The 16,127-nt window shown below is 33.6% G+C and overlaps 2 protein-coding genes across 4 annotated transcripts; both read right to left on the reverse strand.

Annotated features, from left to right (window-relative positions):
• Positions 1 to 23: 23 nt before the first annotated feature.
• LOC126718085 (uncharacterized) lies at positions 24 to 7,423 on the reverse strand. 3 transcript variants are annotated; one of them, XM_050420156.1, is made up of 14 exons: positions 7,135 to 7,413; positions 6,821 to 6,926; positions 6,595 to 6,711; positions 5,906 to 6,003; positions 3,890 to 3,973; positions 3,577 to 3,716; positions 3,376 to 3,448; positions 3,241 to 3,286; positions 2,999 to 3,108; positions 2,779 to 2,886; positions 2,623 to 2,682; positions 1,981 to 2,042; positions 1,005 to 1,320; positions 24 to 297 (listed from the first exon to the last, which is right to left on the reverse strand). In XM_050420156.1, the coding sequence occupies exons 1-14, from the start codon at positions 7,210 to 7,212 to the stop codon at positions 82 to 84; spliced, it is 1,614 nt and encodes a 537-aa protein (XP_050276113.1). In that variant the 5' UTR covers positions 7,213 to 7,413; the 3' UTR covers positions 24 to 81. The 3 variants fall into 3 exon arrangements, 2 of the variants coding, with proteins under 2 accessions (XP_050276113.1, XP_050276112.1); XM_050420155.1 differs by having other exon boundaries at positions 6,595 to 6,714; XR_007652818.1 differs by lacking the exon at positions 24 to 297 and adding an exon at positions 1,550 to 1,752 and having other exon boundaries at positions 1,176 to 1,320; positions 6,595 to 6,714; positions 7,135 to 7,423.
• Positions 7,424 to 11,365: 3,942 nt separating this feature from the next.
• Positions 11,366 to 15,297, reverse strand: LOC126719664 (B3 domain-containing transcription factor FUS3-like). The gene is made up of 6 exons (XM_050422195.1): positions 14,989 to 15,297; positions 12,558 to 12,647; positions 12,138 to 12,238; positions 11,909 to 11,955; positions 11,730 to 11,806; positions 11,366 to 11,623 (listed from the first exon to the last, which is right to left on the reverse strand). The coding sequence occupies exons 1-6, from the start codon at positions 15,295 to 15,297 to the stop codon at positions 11,366 to 11,368; spliced, it is 882 nt and encodes a 293-aa protein (XP_050278152.1).
• Between the last annotated feature and the right edge of the window lie 830 nt (positions 15,298 to 16,127).

Genomic DNA, 16,127 nt, shown 5'->3' on the forward strand with positions numbered 1-16,127 from the left:
AGAGAGATGGTTTGACTCAAAAGTAAAAAATCTCTTAAATGGTTATTACAGGGATAAATATAATTTGACTAAGAAGAATTTTCATGTAGAAAAATGTTTTCTGTTTTGGTTAGGAGGGTAAATAGTGTCAAAAACAATCCTTGCAAACACATGTCGAACCTCTTTCTGGCTCCCCAACGCCAAAGAGTCATGGTTAATGTTTTTCCCCCTTCTGGGTACAGATCCCCTTTCCATGCCCCTTATGACACATTCAAAAATCTTGGATACCCTCAGCGACAATGCCCATGGAATAAAAACCTGTGAAATAATACCAAAAAGAGAGGATTATTTGGTATCCAAAAAATAAAAAAAGTAAAATATTCACCAAATTAGTATAGCACACAGAGAAGAAAGCTACACCCCACCATGTATATGATTTTCCATAAGTGAATTTCATTGCATTGTATCCTGGCAGTCTAATTCAAGACAATTAATATTTTTTGAAGTTTACAGCTCAATTGCAAAGTTACTCTACAAAGTTAAAATTCCAGACTAGGAAGAGGAATGGGGGTTACATCTTAGTTGAGAGCATTTATAGGACTTTCCTTGGCCTGCACAGTTTGTTCCCACCCTTTTTTTACCCACTAACAGCATTGGTTTAAAAGATATTTGCGTTTACTTGTTATTGCACCCAAATGCATGCACAAGTAGACCAAATCAAGCCAATAGTAGAGAGTAAACATACAGAATATAAATAAATAAAATAGACCTTTTATGTAACACGGAAGGGGTTGACATCTATAACAGAGAATTCAAGTAATGCAGATGAAAAGGTGGGCCATAAACCCATGCCTGAGAACCAGGCCACCAACTGCATCCCACATCTTTGAAAACAGATCCAGATATTACTAGCAGCACATGTTCAAATAGGAACCATGATCCGTTTTGGAAAATATTTAGTTATTACTCATTTCCTATTCTCACCAAAAAGGCATAAGTGAAGCATCAAGCCATCAAGACCTTACCAGATCTGACCATGGTGCTTGTGGATATTTGGACATTGCTTGGGAAACATAACATGGATCTGTCATCTTGCATAATACGGCTTTGACTGATGCTGCAAGGTCAACAACATGATCAATCAATGCATCATTGAAGTCTAAATCTCGAGGGTCTAATAATTCATCAAAGCTTTGGTCATGTGGTTGGGAGATTTTCCTTGCAATTTCTACAGCTTCAAATAAGGATCCACCACTGTGGACAGCAAGACTAAATGCAGCAATAACCAATGGGTCACGAGGCTGATCAACCAGAGCTTTATGAAAGGCTAAGATAGCAATCCTGAATTAAAAAGCCCATTATTAGCTTGCTAGTGCTTCCAAATTAAACTAATTTAAAGATAAACCTCATTTGTTACAAAAAGAAACAGAAGACTAATTGTTGTCCAATGAGAAAAATTTCCACTTTCATATCCCCCTAACAAATGAGCATAACCTTAAATTGCCCAGCACTTAATGTCAAATGAGCATAACCTTAAATTGCCTAGCACTCAATGTCAAATGAGCATAACCTTTTTCACAACTGCTGGGATTGACTAGATGACTCATAGTCAATTAGAAATTTAAAGGACTCCAGGGCATTTGACTATAAGACAGTTTCTCAATTCAAACAATTTTCCCTTCATCGGCCACAACTAATGCTGCTATGCAACTGGTTAAGTGGCAAACTTAGTCATTCCAACCTTCATTTAAATTCTAACCCTTCAACTAACAACTGCAAAAAATTACAAGACCAACTTTAATCAAACAGTGCAATAATGAAATAATTATCTGAATTGAAACCAGTTACTGAAACTCGTTCATAATGCAACTAAAGCATTCAAAGTTGCAGAATAACATAACCTCAGCATGCTGACAATACATTTTATTTAGAGTAACTGACTTTGAATTTCTTGCAACAAATCCCGCAATACTAATTGACTTTAACTAGAAGAGTTCTCACCATAAGCTACTATGGCATGGCTGATTAGGTGCCACGAGTTTATCAAGGTTGGAAAACAAAGACTGCAGAAGATCATATGGAGAAGCAATCATGTTAATACTAATGCAAAAGTGATCAAACATTTAATAAGAAATAAAATACGTTGGGGGAAAAACGGGCAGAGGTAAACACATCATGAGGAAATGAATCATCCATATTAGATTCTCAGAATAATGCAACATGAGTTAGGGAAATGAAATTAATGTCAGATACTGTATCACAGCTTGATTTTACAGAACAATGAAGGAAAGGTTCAACAGCTGCTATAATGAGGAATGGAAAGGAAAGAAATATAAGAATTTTACTATTATATCCTTCACCTTTTATTTGTCTTTTCTCTAAACAGGGATAAAATCTCATGAAAGAATTCAGTGTTTCTACCACTTTTGGGAGGAATGCTTATGAGGAAATGGAATGGAATGAGCATTCCCTCTTAGCCATTCCATTCCTTCCCACTAAACTCCCAAACAGGAGAAGAGATGGAATATTCCTAAAAAATTACTTCAAAACCATTCTATTTCATTCCTTCCCTTCCTCCCAAACAAGCTGCTATAGATAATCACTACAGGACAACATATACTGTTGAATAATATCAGCACTTACAAGAAGCATGTTAGATCTCTCATCACGTCTCCGGAAACCTTGTGAAGCAAAATAAGATGCCTGGATGAGGCAACTAATTAGAAGATCTTCAGAAGAAAAAGATAGTATAAAAAATATTCTTTAAATTAATAAAACCTAAGGACATAAATTCCTTACTTGGATGGGCAAAAGTATCTCTAAAAGTCCAAATTTCCACAACAACCTCAAGGAAGCTTCTGCTGATCCAAATGCCAGCATATAATTCATTTCCATAAGGATCCTTCCCTACAACATTTGGAAAGGAAGAGAAAAACAAGCTGAAGTATCAATACAACCATACAACTAACACCAGAAACTAAGACACCTTTTTTGGTCATTTGGCAGGTAACCAATATACCTTATCAAGTCTTAACACCGAGGAAGATAATTCTCTTACTGAAAGAGCAATCTCTCTAGTGAAACGAAATCTTAAACGGGCAGCAATTCTAACCGCACGTAAAATGCGAGCTGTGAATTAGTAGTGAACAGAGTAAGAAGCAATTTTTGGTTGATAAAAGACCAATATGCTAGGCAAATTACTGACCCTGAAAACTTTAAAGCTTACAAATTAAACTCTTGAACTAGCAAACATATGCTCACCACAATCGTCCACAAAAGAAACATTTGCAGGTATCACAGTGCGCACCTACAAATAAAATTTTGAGGAGATGAGGAATGTAGGGACTTTAAGTAAATAACAAGTTTTGGCACTTTAACTATAGAATACATGCGTACTTTAGCTTTTCTAATATCTTCCATTCCTCCCATATAATCAAACACTATCTTTGTATATGGATCATACATCAACCTGCAATGGTAAGAGAATTTTAAGCAATATTAAAAACAGAAAGAGGGGTAATAACATAATACATTCACAAAACCCAAATCACTTAATAAATTAATATTATTCCCAACATCCAATTACAAATACATAACCCATTAATAGTAAAGTCCCGCTGTAAGCAATTCCTCCAGCGAATATAATCACGCTCATTGCAGCCAGACGGTTTACTGAAATAATTACCGAACTTGCAACTGGACTTGCTTCCAGAGCCAGAGGTGCTAAAACTCGAAACCTATATCATGAGACAATCTTGTTTATTTTAAGAAAGATTAGAAATTAGTTGAAAAGATACTACACTTTTTTAATTAAGTCAACAATATGCTTTCAAGTTTGACTTTATCATGCACCTCTACAAAATAATCAATATCTAGAAGTTAATTAAAAGAAATAACCCAGTAGACATACCTCCACAATGGTGTCATTGACATGGACATGGCATATGGGAAATCGTTTGCCAACAATTTCACATCGCGAAAAAGTTTTCCGCACCTGCAAATAGTTGAAGACCTTGGTGAATTAGTATCCCAGCTATTAAGTTCATTTACAATACAAAATAAACAACTGAAATTTTTAATTAATCAATGATGTCCAGATTTAATCAATTTACACCCTGAAAACAAATTGCACAGAGTCCAAACTGAGAATTCTAAAAAAAAAAAGAAAAAAAGAAAAAGCATCCTGATTATCTTTTGGCAATTTCCTCAAGGAGGATAGTTGCAAAATCTTTTTTTTTTTTTTAATATTTATTTTATATGTAATATACTCATGCACACACGTAGGGCTGTAAAAATGGAGTTGCCCAAAGGCTATTAGCAAGGATGTTGCAAGTTCTAATATATAAATGCAAGGATCTGTGCATTGAGAATCCAATTGGGTTTAAAAGTACATTCATATTGTATGGAACTTTTAGGTTGGGTGAGCACCTTAGTAGCCTTGACTTACACCAAATGCAAGACATGTATCTATCATTACCTATTCCAACCTTTAAGCAAGTGTCAGATTATGTGAAGGTAACACTATTGCATAAGCAATGGCATAACACTGTGATTACAATGTTTAGAAACAGGGAAATAGTGGCTCAATCAGGAAATTGATATGGTCGATTTCTATATAATAGAACTCCTTAAATCACGAATTGGAAGTCAAGATTCCAATGAGCTATAGCTTTAACAGTATTCAAAGGGTGTCCTCACTTCCAAGTGACATTAATGTGAAAACTTGGGGGTTTAGGCTACTTTTCAATAATGAAGAAGATGGAGTCACTTGCAAAGTACTGAAGTTGTTACTTTTGTGAATAAATGAATATAAAATTAATACAAAGTACTACTTCAAAACTTGATCACAGGATTATGAACTAACAAGTAGAAAACAGCAGGCATTGGTTTAACTAGAATAGAAACCAATAATCCCCTTAAGAAAAGAAAAGAAAAAATAAACCAATAATCTAGTGGCATAACAATATGACTACAACATTTAGATACAGGGAAATAGTGGCTCAATCAGGAAATTGATATGGTCGATTTCTATATAATGGAACTCCTTAAATCACGAATTGGAAGTCAAGATTCCAATGAGCTATAGCTTTAACAGTATTCAAAGGGTGTCCTCACTTCCAAGTGACATTCATGTGAAAACTTGGGGTTTTAGGCTACTTTTCTATAATGAAGAAGATATAGTCACTTGCAAAGGACTGAAGTTGTTACTTTTGTGAATAAATGAATATAAAATTAATACAAAGTACTACTTCAAAACTTGATCACAAGATTATGAACTAACAAGTGGAAAACAGCAGGCATTGGTTTAACTAGAATAGAAACCAATAATCCCCTTAAGAAAAGAAAAGAAAAAATAAACCAATAATCTAGTGGCATAACAATATGACTACAACGTTTAGATACAGGGAAATAGTGGCTCAATCAGGAAATTGATAGGGTCAATTTCTATATAATGGAACTCCTTAAATCACAAATTGGAAGTCAAGATTCCAATGAGCTATAGCTTTAACGTTATTAAAAGGTCCTCACTTCCAAGTGACAATAATGTCAAAACCTGGAGGTTTAGGCTACTTTTCAATAATGGAGAAGATGGAGTCTCTTGCAAAGTACTGAAGTTGTTACTTCTAAAAATAAATTAATATAAATTAATACAAAGTACTACTTCAAAACTTGACCACTCAAGGATTATGAACTACCAAGTGGAAAATAGCAGGCATTGGTTTAACTAGAATAGAAACCAATAATCCCCTTTTAAAAAAAATGAAAAAAATAAACCAATAATCTAGTGTCTTTATTATCAATAATTAAAAAGTAATATTGTTAACCACTGGGGTAAAAGTATACTTGTAAAAAAATTAACCAAAAAATATGAAAAAACTGGGTTAAAAATACCACAAATATGAACATGAACATAGACCAAGAAGACCTCTTTAAGTCCTGCTGAAGTTATGACATCAAAATCTTTTGGAGTTCTCTTCAGAATAAGATCTCGTACACAACCTCCAACAAGGTAAACCTCATACCCTACAAGGTCAGCAAAGAATCAATCAAATACAACAGAAAGAATTCATGCAGTTGAAACAACAAAAAGGAATATTAAAACTTAAAATCGAATCATACAATTTACATATCGTACCAATTCACATTTCATAAATGCTCATGATTGAAAACCACAAGCATCAAACTGTTTCTTTTTTTGATGGGTAAGTTACACACGCACCCAATGGGTCTGATACCACGGCCTTACCCTCCACCTAAAACTTAGGAGACGAGGTGCCAGTTGAGTTAAAGCTCATTTACAACAAGCATCAAACTGTTTCTCACCAACAGCAACTAAAACAATAGAACTTTGAAGCCATAGAGCTAAAGACACAGCAATCTTTGTTCCTTTAACTATTGTTATGGTCACTTCAATCCATTATATTATTGTGCGAGAAACATTCTTCAGAAAATACAAATGCAGCAAAAATGTAGCAATAGCATTAGAATGACTTATGACAGCCTTTTGAAAACAGAATTTTCTCTCAGATTTATCAAACATAATCAATCAACTTAATGCATAAAGACAAAGACCATACAATTCTAAGCTCAACAGTTAAAAGGGAACTAGATAACCTTTTCTCCGTAGCCCATTTAGAACAGTCTTCGTGGGCTTTGATATCAATTTTGTTGAAATCCCAAGTTCTTCAGAACTCAGCTTCTTCCATTGATGTCCCTTGCTATCTCTCCCAGCTACTTTGTCACCACACAATTCAAAGCAATCAGTTGTGGACTTAGCAAGACAACTTATTTTCAAATATACAAAAGAAAAAGCAATTAGCACCAATAAAATTATCACTACCTCCATGTTTAGTAACTGGAACATGACCTCCCTCACCCTCTTCCTTAACTAGACTCACTGGTTCAACAACCGATTCAACCGCGGCAACAGAGCCACTATGTCGTACCTGCGAATTGTGGCTAAAGTTGAATGATTCAAATTGCATTGAAAATGTACTAAAAATAAAAAAAAACTTTACAGTTTCTGTTGGGAGATAACACCTGATTGAGAAGTTAATATAACCTACGAGTTTGGGTCCAATTATGTTATATTAACATCCAATGTGGGACTTCAACAAATAACTAACCATAAACAAAAGGTGCAAAAAAAAAAACCTTTCGGACACAGAAAACCAGAGGGAGACGAATAGTGTGGTGTGAGCTCAATGCGAGTCCAAGGGAAGCCAGCGCCATTGCTAATAAAAACAAGGGGATTTACATTACATTTTGTAATATAAATTATGTGAAACTTTAAGAAGGAAGATTAGGGTTCCGAAAGTAAAGATATCAGAAATGGCAATAGCAGAAAACCAGTGCACGAAACGGAGGAAAGCAGAGAATCAGAAATGAGATATTCTGGGTATTCCTATAGGCCACTTTGATTTTTTTGTGAATGTTTTGAGACTTTTTGAGGGACACTGGATAGCGTCTCAGGATTCAGGAATCAGGATATTTTTAAAGCCCATGAAAAGAAAAAGGACACAATTTTGGGCTTAAGCTAAATCTCAGTTTGGGCTCACCTATCCTATATCCTATTTAGGGTCTTCAAAGTATTCTCTTAATTTTTTTTAATAATAATTTTATTTATTTTAAAGTGACTCAAATTTCTGACATTGAAATTTGAAAATTTTAAATTGAATATTTCAATGAACATGTCTAACTTATTAGCGGAAAAAGGCATCTCTACCACCACTACTTATTTCGAACGATCCATGGTTTGAGTTGTGTTTTCACTTTTCACTAAGGCCATCAAAACTTCAAATTAAATGTGTCCTCAATGCTTTCCTTTCTTAGAGTCTTGAATGCTCTATTTATGACATGAGCGTCAATAAGAATACTATAAACTAGTATTAGTTTGTGTGATGTCGAGAGTTATATGTAAATTGATGGATAAAATGCATATGTGGCATCCTAGCAAATAATGATAATGTGGCAAATTGACTCAGGGATGGAGTCAGGACTTGGAGTTAGGAGGGTGGCTCTATTGCTAGCTGTGTGCGGTGGCTCTAGCCATTAACTTTACTACTTTATCACTAAGGATTTTTGTTCAAAACTTTTTAAATGGCCAAGTCGTTTGTTTTGGGTAAAATAAATTGATTGAACTTAATTTGTTTTAGCTTTATTATTGATAATTTTTGTTGTTGGGCTAATTTTGTTGGACTTGTATATTTTGTTTTAGAGTTAATCTATTAAATTATTATGGCCTTTAAAAGGTGGAAAATGCTAAAACTATAATTTTTTTACAAATTGCTAACATGGTGAGTGGTTATTGATAAGAAAAAAGTGATGTAAGTGTACAAACCAATAAGAATTTGCTATATCAATAGTTTGTAAAAATGTTATAAAAAAGTGTGTGATTATAACATTATTCTTAAAAGAATTGATGGCATTATTAAGGGGAGCAAAATGTAATTTTATTGAACAAAATTACTAAAATTAGTACCTATTAATATAATAATATTTAAAAAAAAATATTTAGGGGGCCACCCTTAGTCAATATATAGATCCGTCCCTGAATTGACTGAAGCACAAAGAGCTCAGTGCAATTGAGCTAGTCTTGGTGGGGAAACAATCTAGCACCTCAAATGAGATAGTATTTCGCACCAAAAAGGATTGGGCTCAGCCATTGCCAAACTTAATAGGACTTAAATGCACAAAAACAACCAAGATTTGAGGAATAAAATAGAAATTCTTATTGATAATATGAATGATTACAAATAACAAATTTAGCAAAAAAAGAAGAAAAAGTAACAAGTTACAAGTTTGCAGAATTACATAACAAAGCCTGAGTAAACAAGCCTAGATAAGATGCCTACTCCTGATAATTCATGTGAGGTGATAACACTTACAAGCATGAAGATAACCGTTTAATCGATAAGAAATGAAACTAGTTTTCTAATAATGTGTGCATGTCCTTTCTTAGAAAGACTGATCTTTATTTATATATGATGAGAACAAAATTATCATCTTCATCCATAAGACGGATGGACAAAGTCATAAACGCCATTTAATACGCCAGATAGGCTAAGGAGTAACACACGACCCAATAGACGTATGACTTTTGAAGATATTAAGAGTCTGCTATTTATTATCAATGGTTCCCGACCCATAAATACAAATATTCATTCCAATAATGAAGGGAAGAGCTATACAATCTAGACATTACAAGATGGAAAGGTACACAATTTGATATCTATGCCTTTTAGCCATTTGAACTCTCTGATTTTATCAAGTGAAAATTATTATCACAATTTAGCTTGACCATCAGAGGGCCTTTAGCCAATACAACATTGGTGTTCACCTCTTTTTATCCACTTGTGAATTGTAATCTCTCTTTGTAGATTGACTCATGAAATTGCTTGTCATTGTCCATCGGTATGGATGAAAGCATAATTGATGAATTGCTATTTCATCAATACCCAATTAACAGTTATCATATAAGAAAATGATTGCAATTGGTGTATGTTAATGACTTACTCTATCTTCTCTCACATAATAATTAGGTCTATTAATTAAATTCTTAGTAAGATCTATATTCACATGAGAAGAGGAAATTCGTCATTTGTTTATTCGGAGAATTGTCTAATTTTTTTGTTGACAAACCTTTAATGTGTGTGGCAATATATATATCATTGGAAAATGAGTATGAGTTAAAGAGGTTTAAAGCATATGCTGTGTATCCAAGAGTTAGGCTCTTTTGGATATACACCACAGTCAGTTTCTTTAAGTCCTTCTTCTCTCTTCTCATGTGTATTAAATATTTAGTATTCTAAAAAATACACACACACATACATATATATATATATATATATATATATATATATATATCTCACCCATTAAGATTGATTTTTTTAATAATAAAGTAAAGTTCCTTTTTGGGAGTAGAAAAAACAAAAAAGCATTGTAATAACGAGGTATTCTTAAGGCTAAACATGCTAACATATGGCATTTGCAAGTTCAGGTGTGAATGCTCTATCGTAGCACTTAAAGTGTTAGTAAAGCATAAAAAATTGGGCATTTTACAATAGGACCAAAATACCCTTTTAAGTTCTTTCATCTTCCTTTCCTTTACTAAACATTTTCTCAGTTTGTACTTTTTGAGTTTTTTCTTTTTATCAAATCTACAAAAACCACCACCCAAATGCCCAAATTTCAAACTCGAGCCAAATTGTCAAGCTTTTAACATTCCAAATTGAACCCAATCACCAAAGCAACCCAAATACAACCAAAAACAAAGGAAGGAAAAGTAGAACCAAAGGTAGAGAGAGAAAGAGGAGAGCGACGGCTATAGTGGTGGTCGTGGTGGTGCTGGTGAGCATAGCTAATAGAAACGGTGGTGGAGCACAAGGCTTTGGCCATGGCTAATACAAGAGAGAGAATCCGAGATAGCAGAGAGGGGGTGAGACGGATCTGGTGGTGGTGGATGTGTTACAGATCTGATGGTTGCGGTGATGTTGGTGGACTTTTTTTCTTTTCTTGGGATTGAAATGTTAGAGAGACCAAAGAGAGAAGGAGGAGTGAGACGAGAAGAAGAGAGAGAAGGCTTTAGACGTTAGAGACAGAGATAAAATAGTGTAAAAAGTTGAGAAGAGTTAGAAGATGAAGAAGGGTATTTTTGTCTTATATACGTAACAAATTTAACCTAAGGCACACATTATTAAATCCCCATTATTATTATTATTATTATTATTATTATTATTGTTTTTTGGTTTCCCACAGGTCTATGGGCCAGCTTTTGCGCTTTTCGACTAATCCTTGCTCGCAGTGGGAGCCTGCCGCTGGCTACAAGGTGTTGCAGCTGTTGGGACTCGAATTGAGGAACAAACTCAGTTGAACCCCAAAGCCTTACTTAGTGGTGGACAAGCCACTAGGCCATGCTTGGTGGTTATAATTATTGTTATCTTAAAAAATACCACTATAGCCATCCGATTAAAAAATAAAAAATTGCACACTTATTAAAAATGAATTTTCTACCTTTCTTTTTTTCTTTTTTTTCCTTTTTTTTTTTTTGGAGAAGGAAATGAATTTTCTAACTGGTTAAGCTTCCTGTGATTTTTTTTCATCTACCATGGTCCATATATAGATAGGGATCAAATCAATGGCCACAAAGTTACTGAGCTAGAGGTGCTCATGCTTTGTTTCTTACAAATATAATTATAGATCGGTATTTTTAAATAAGATAAACATATAGATCCTTACGATTATAATTACATACCAACACGTCTTTTGTTACAAAGCAAAAAACAAATCATTTGCGAAGAAGTACATAGATATAAACTTCTGCATTAAAAGGCAGCTACAGGTGGTACTGAAGATAAATTGTTGCTGCCAATCAACCACTTGACTTTCAAAATTCAGAGAAATCAATGAAGTCAAGCCAATTAAAGGGTGTTTCAAGCTCTGGATTGTCTGGCATTTCTGGCTGCACTCCAGCGTAGAAAGGTTCGGAGTAGTTATTGAGGAAGGTGTTTTCATTGTTTATGATGGTATTTTCATAATAAAGCGGAGAAACATATTCATCCATAGCTGGTAAATATTGATTCACAGTGTTGTTTGCTGTATAAGACAGATCTTGTTGGATGAAAGTCTTAATACCACGGATGAACTAAACAAAAATTGTATAAAAGATCAGGTTAGTTGTGAATTGTGAGACAGACTAATTTAGAAAATGATAATTGTCACATAATTAATTAAGTATATATCGAACTCACATGGTTTCCGGTCTGATCATCTTTGAAAATCATAATGGAGTCTCCGACAACAAGGTGTTTGTCCCCGATGAAATCCTCTGGGAGATGACAACCATATTTTCGCATTTAGAATAGAAGAGTAACATATAATATAAGAGAGAGAAAATTTTGATCATGACGTGAAAGTAAAGATTGCTCACTCGTGTTTTCAAATAAGTACATCCTGCTACTATTATTGATCCAAAACCTGTGGACAAACCAAGCAAGGTTATAAAGGTGGTCAAGTTTTACAATTAAAACTTTCAATTCATAATTCTTCCATATAGATGGTGCTATTTAAGATTGTAATTATATATTGTGGGGTTTGTAGAAGTCATTGTTGTGGTGTGAAGTTTGGTACGAGGATATAGCAAGTATAGTAACTCGAACCTGAATCTGAAGCTCCAAACTTGCTGATAGTCCATATCAGTAAAATTCATGATAATCCCTTCCCTTGAATCCAGTCGAGGCATATACAGTTCAGTTTCAATCTGAATGAAGAATGAGAAGAGTCATGATGATATTATTTTCAATTATAGCTACCACTTAAATCCTCTTGAGAAAGATGTTTGAGCAAACAATCCTTATATTACCACTTTTATTTCAAGATCAAAGTGACAAAATATGTAGGTTAAACAAGGCATCTCATAGCTAGGTGGTGTTATTTTTTATATTCATACTTGCGGGTTACATTCTGAGGGTGAAACATACATGTAGAATTAGGATCAACGATTTCCAAAGAGTGGATGTGAAAGCAAACTAATTTTATCACAGTGCAAAGCAGTATCAAGTTAAAGAGAAGATGCAAACCTTAGGAATCACAATGCGTCCAACTGTGCTCACGTCACTTTTTCGTAATGTCTTCTCAAAGAGAAACCTCACAGTTGATTGATCGATTTGCTGAAACACAATACTAGGATGTTAAATCTGTACACATCCAATAACAAATAATATTGGAGAAAAAGAAAAAACTTTCTTCCCTCCAAAAAAATGGATTTAGATGTGTGAACATGAAATGACAAAGTAATCAAGCGATATTCTACCCAAGGAATTTTTTGTGTCATAATTTGTTGGTATTTGTTATTGGGAAATGCTAACAAGTGCCTCTAATTAGGGCATTAGTTAACAATCAATTTTAAGAAAATTTTGACATCACTTTTATAGAAAATGAAAAAAGCTGTCATAATATTAATTTTTTTTTTCCATAAAAACTTTTTTAACTGGATTGTTAATCAATGCTCTAAGGACACTCGTTAGCATGACTCTTTGTTATTATGTTGATGTCAAAATCTTTGCCGCAATTGACATGGGGCATAAGATAATTTGTGAACGTTTGAACATAATTTATGCAAAAGAATTGGTTGACATGTTTAAATCGACAATATCTATATATCTTTCCAAAAAAATATAAATGGACTCAAATAATGTGGAACATGAAAACGACAATGTAATCCATCGTCATTTTCGTACTTGCACACGTGAGTTTTTTTGCGTCATAGTTTGTTGGAATCTATTGTTATGAAGGTATCAAAATCTTTGGGTATGTTTGGTACGAGGATTACAACAGGAATAATAAATGGACTCAAATAACGTGGAACATGAAAACGACAATGTAATCAATCGTCATTTTCATACTTGCACACTTGAGTGTTTTTGCGTCATAATTTGTTGGAATCTATTGTTATGAAGGTATCAAAATCTTTGAATATGTTTGGTACGAGGATTACAACAGGAATAATAGTATTTATTATTGAGAATAAAATGTGTTGTAATTGAATAACTAAACATATTCATAAGTTTGGCTGAGTTGTAATGTTAGAATAAAATTTAAGATTTATTTTAAGAAATATTTTACTCATACAATTATATTTTCTTAAAAATAATATTTTTTAAATTTGAGAGACAGTTGAGTTATTTTTTAGTGATTTTTTTTAAATTTTTATAATTGTTATATGTACATGGAAAGTTTGTTTACTTGGAATTATTACATCTATTAAAGAATAGTTATTACAATACTTTTAAAGATGAATGATTATTTTTCATTTTTAAGAATAACTATTCATAAAGAATGACTATTCTTTGTAATAAAAACATAACCAAATTAAAGAATAATTAAATCATAGGAATAACTGTTGTATTATAACGTTTATTTTGGTCTACCAAACATGTCATTTGTTGTAATTGACACGGGGCTTAAGTTAATTTGCAATTATTTGAACACAATTTATGTGCCAAAATTAATGTAAGATCAAAAGAAATCATAACTAAATTTTGAAATTTTTTTACAAGAAAATAGTCGTAGATTCCATTGCACAAACCTGTGAGTGCGGTGATTTTGCAAATAATCAACAGATTTAAGATGAAATATACTTTACTTGCTCAGCCAGGAGCTGATCGTTCTTATAAACTTCATGAATATTCAGATCAAAAGAGTGTTTGTAACTTTGTATTCGGAAATAAAGTAAATGTCCTTGTAATCCTTTTAAGTTTTAATTACAGATCAAGCAATAAGAACACCAATCAAACACTCAAAAAATGTGAAAGCAAGGGTGAAAAAATTGTATAAATAGAAAAATTAGTTAATCTTCCTTAAAATCCTCAAGCAATTAATTCACAAGCATATATAAGCCTAACGCTAGATAAACATACTTGAGATCTACTTTCTTTGGCCAGAGATTTAGACACCATATATAAGTTTTCTTAAAAAAGAAAAAGAAAAAAGATTAGCAGTATATAGTCAATTAACTCCTAGGTGAAAAGTACCATAAAAAGCACTTTACTTATTAAGGAAAAGATTGGGAAATTGTATAAAGTTGTTGCTTTTTATATCAAAGAGGAAATTACACACCATGAAAGCATCTTATCAGTAATGAACCTAGATCAAATTATTTATTATTCACACAAACAATAATTTTCCTGTTATAAATGATAATTATTAGTATATAATAACTGCAAATAATTTTTTCGAAACACATATTATTTTAAATCACTAGACTGACTATGAAAACAGAAACAAAAAGGACAACAATGAAAACCTTATGTTTCTAAGAACACAAGCTGCAAAAAAGAGAGGAGGTTATACAGCTGAAAAAAGTGGGGGGGGGGGGGATCTCAATTTGTAAATAGAGATTGGCTCACAGCATAAGCCTCAAAAGCAAAACAATACACACAATTAAAAGGGCTTGAAACAAGCATGCATGCAGCGGAAGAGAAAGCATAATAGGGAAGAAAACTTAATTACTCGGGGAATTGGTGGCGGGGTAGGAGGCCGGATTGGTGTTGGTTGAGGAATGGGTTGATAAAATGGGGGTCGCACAATGGAGCGTCTCAAAAATCGCCTATAGTGTTGTCTCCTCTTAATGGCAGCAAAGGTTGATGCAGAAGCACTTGCACTTGAACTACCCATTTCAGGACCAGTTGGAGGAGCTGGTGGGTAGTTCACAAAAAACTGGTTATTATTGTTGTTGTTGTTGTTAAACATGCCTCCCATTTGCATTGCATTAGCAGAAGGGTCAGAAGGATTATAATTCACAGGTATATTACCCGCCATTGACACAACCAGATCAAGTAGTCTATACCTACCCAAAATACCAAAGTCTCCAAAGTCTCTCTCTCTTATCACTTAAGTAACGCTCAGTCTCAGACCCTCTGACACTCAGGTCCAAATTTTACGCACTTTATGCTGAGGAAGAAGGTATACGTATTTGGCTTGTAGTGTGAGAGAGTGACTCAATACTAGTGTGTATGACGCTCAATAATCACAAAGTTAAGGGCAAAACGGAGAAACAAAATTAGTCTTACAATCTTTGGTGTTTTCCAGTGTTTTGAGAAAAAAGATTTTACATTAATTGTGATATCATGTTTTGCATCTGCATTGATACATTCAGTTGTAATTGTTTGTTGTTTTCTTCTATTATTTACGTTACTCCTTCCTAATTTGTTTTCTCTTTTGTGAGAGTTCATATTATATGATGGAAAGAAGAGATAAGAAAAGTAGTTGTTGAAATGAACCATTTTTTGTACAGGTGTTAGACTTCACCATTTTTCTACATGACATCAATGGTGAAGTCTGGTAGCATATAAATGAAAGGAATCAAATATGAGAGAGAGTAGCCTTTAAAGAGAGAGGAAAAATCATAACTGAGAAGCGTTTCAATTTTCAAATGAAAGAAAGAAACCATAATGGGCCAAAGAATCTATTTTTGATATCCCTGTCCTGGTCTTGTGTCTTCATAGGGATTGCCCAAGCCCACTGTAATACCAAAGGCCCAGAACTTCTTTTGGGTCTTCCTTAGGATTTGCCAAGCCCAACTCGACTAATTTCAAAAACTTTTGTTAACAGTGTCCTTTGTAAAATTGTTAAAAAGGATTTCATCTGAA

Source organism: Quercus robur, chromosome 3, assembly GCF_932294415.1.
Source record: "Quercus robur chromosome 3, dhQueRobu3.1, whole genome shotgun sequence".
Classification (NCBI taxonomy): domain Eukaryota; kingdom Viridiplantae; phylum Streptophyta; class Magnoliopsida; order Fagales; family Fagaceae; genus Quercus; species Quercus robur.

Coding starts and splice junctions, on each gene's coding strand:
- LOC126718085 (XM_050420155.1), bottom strand. CDS start 7,212: ATGGCGCTGGCTTCCCTTGGACTCGCATTGAGCTCACACCACACTATT. Junction 3,974..5,905: donor CTTCAGCAGGACTTAAAGAG/GTCTTCTTGGTC, acceptor AACTATTTGCAG/GTGCGGAAAACTTTTTCGCG. Junction 3,449..3,576: donor CGGGACTTTACTATTAATGG/GTTATGTATTTG, acceptor TTACCATTGCAG/GTTGATGTATGATCCATATA.
- LOC126719664 (XM_050422195.1), bottom strand. CDS start 15,297: ATGGCGGGTAATATACCTGTGAATTATAATCCTTCTGACCCTTCTGCT. Junction 12,648..14,988: donor CCCCGCCACCAATTCCCCGA/GTAATTAAGTTT, acceptor ATTGTGTTTCAG/CAAATCGATCAATCAACTGT. Junction 11,956..12,137: donor GTTTGGAGCTTCAGATTCAG/GTTCGAGTTACT, acceptor GTTTGTCCACAG/GTTTTGGATCAATAATAGTA.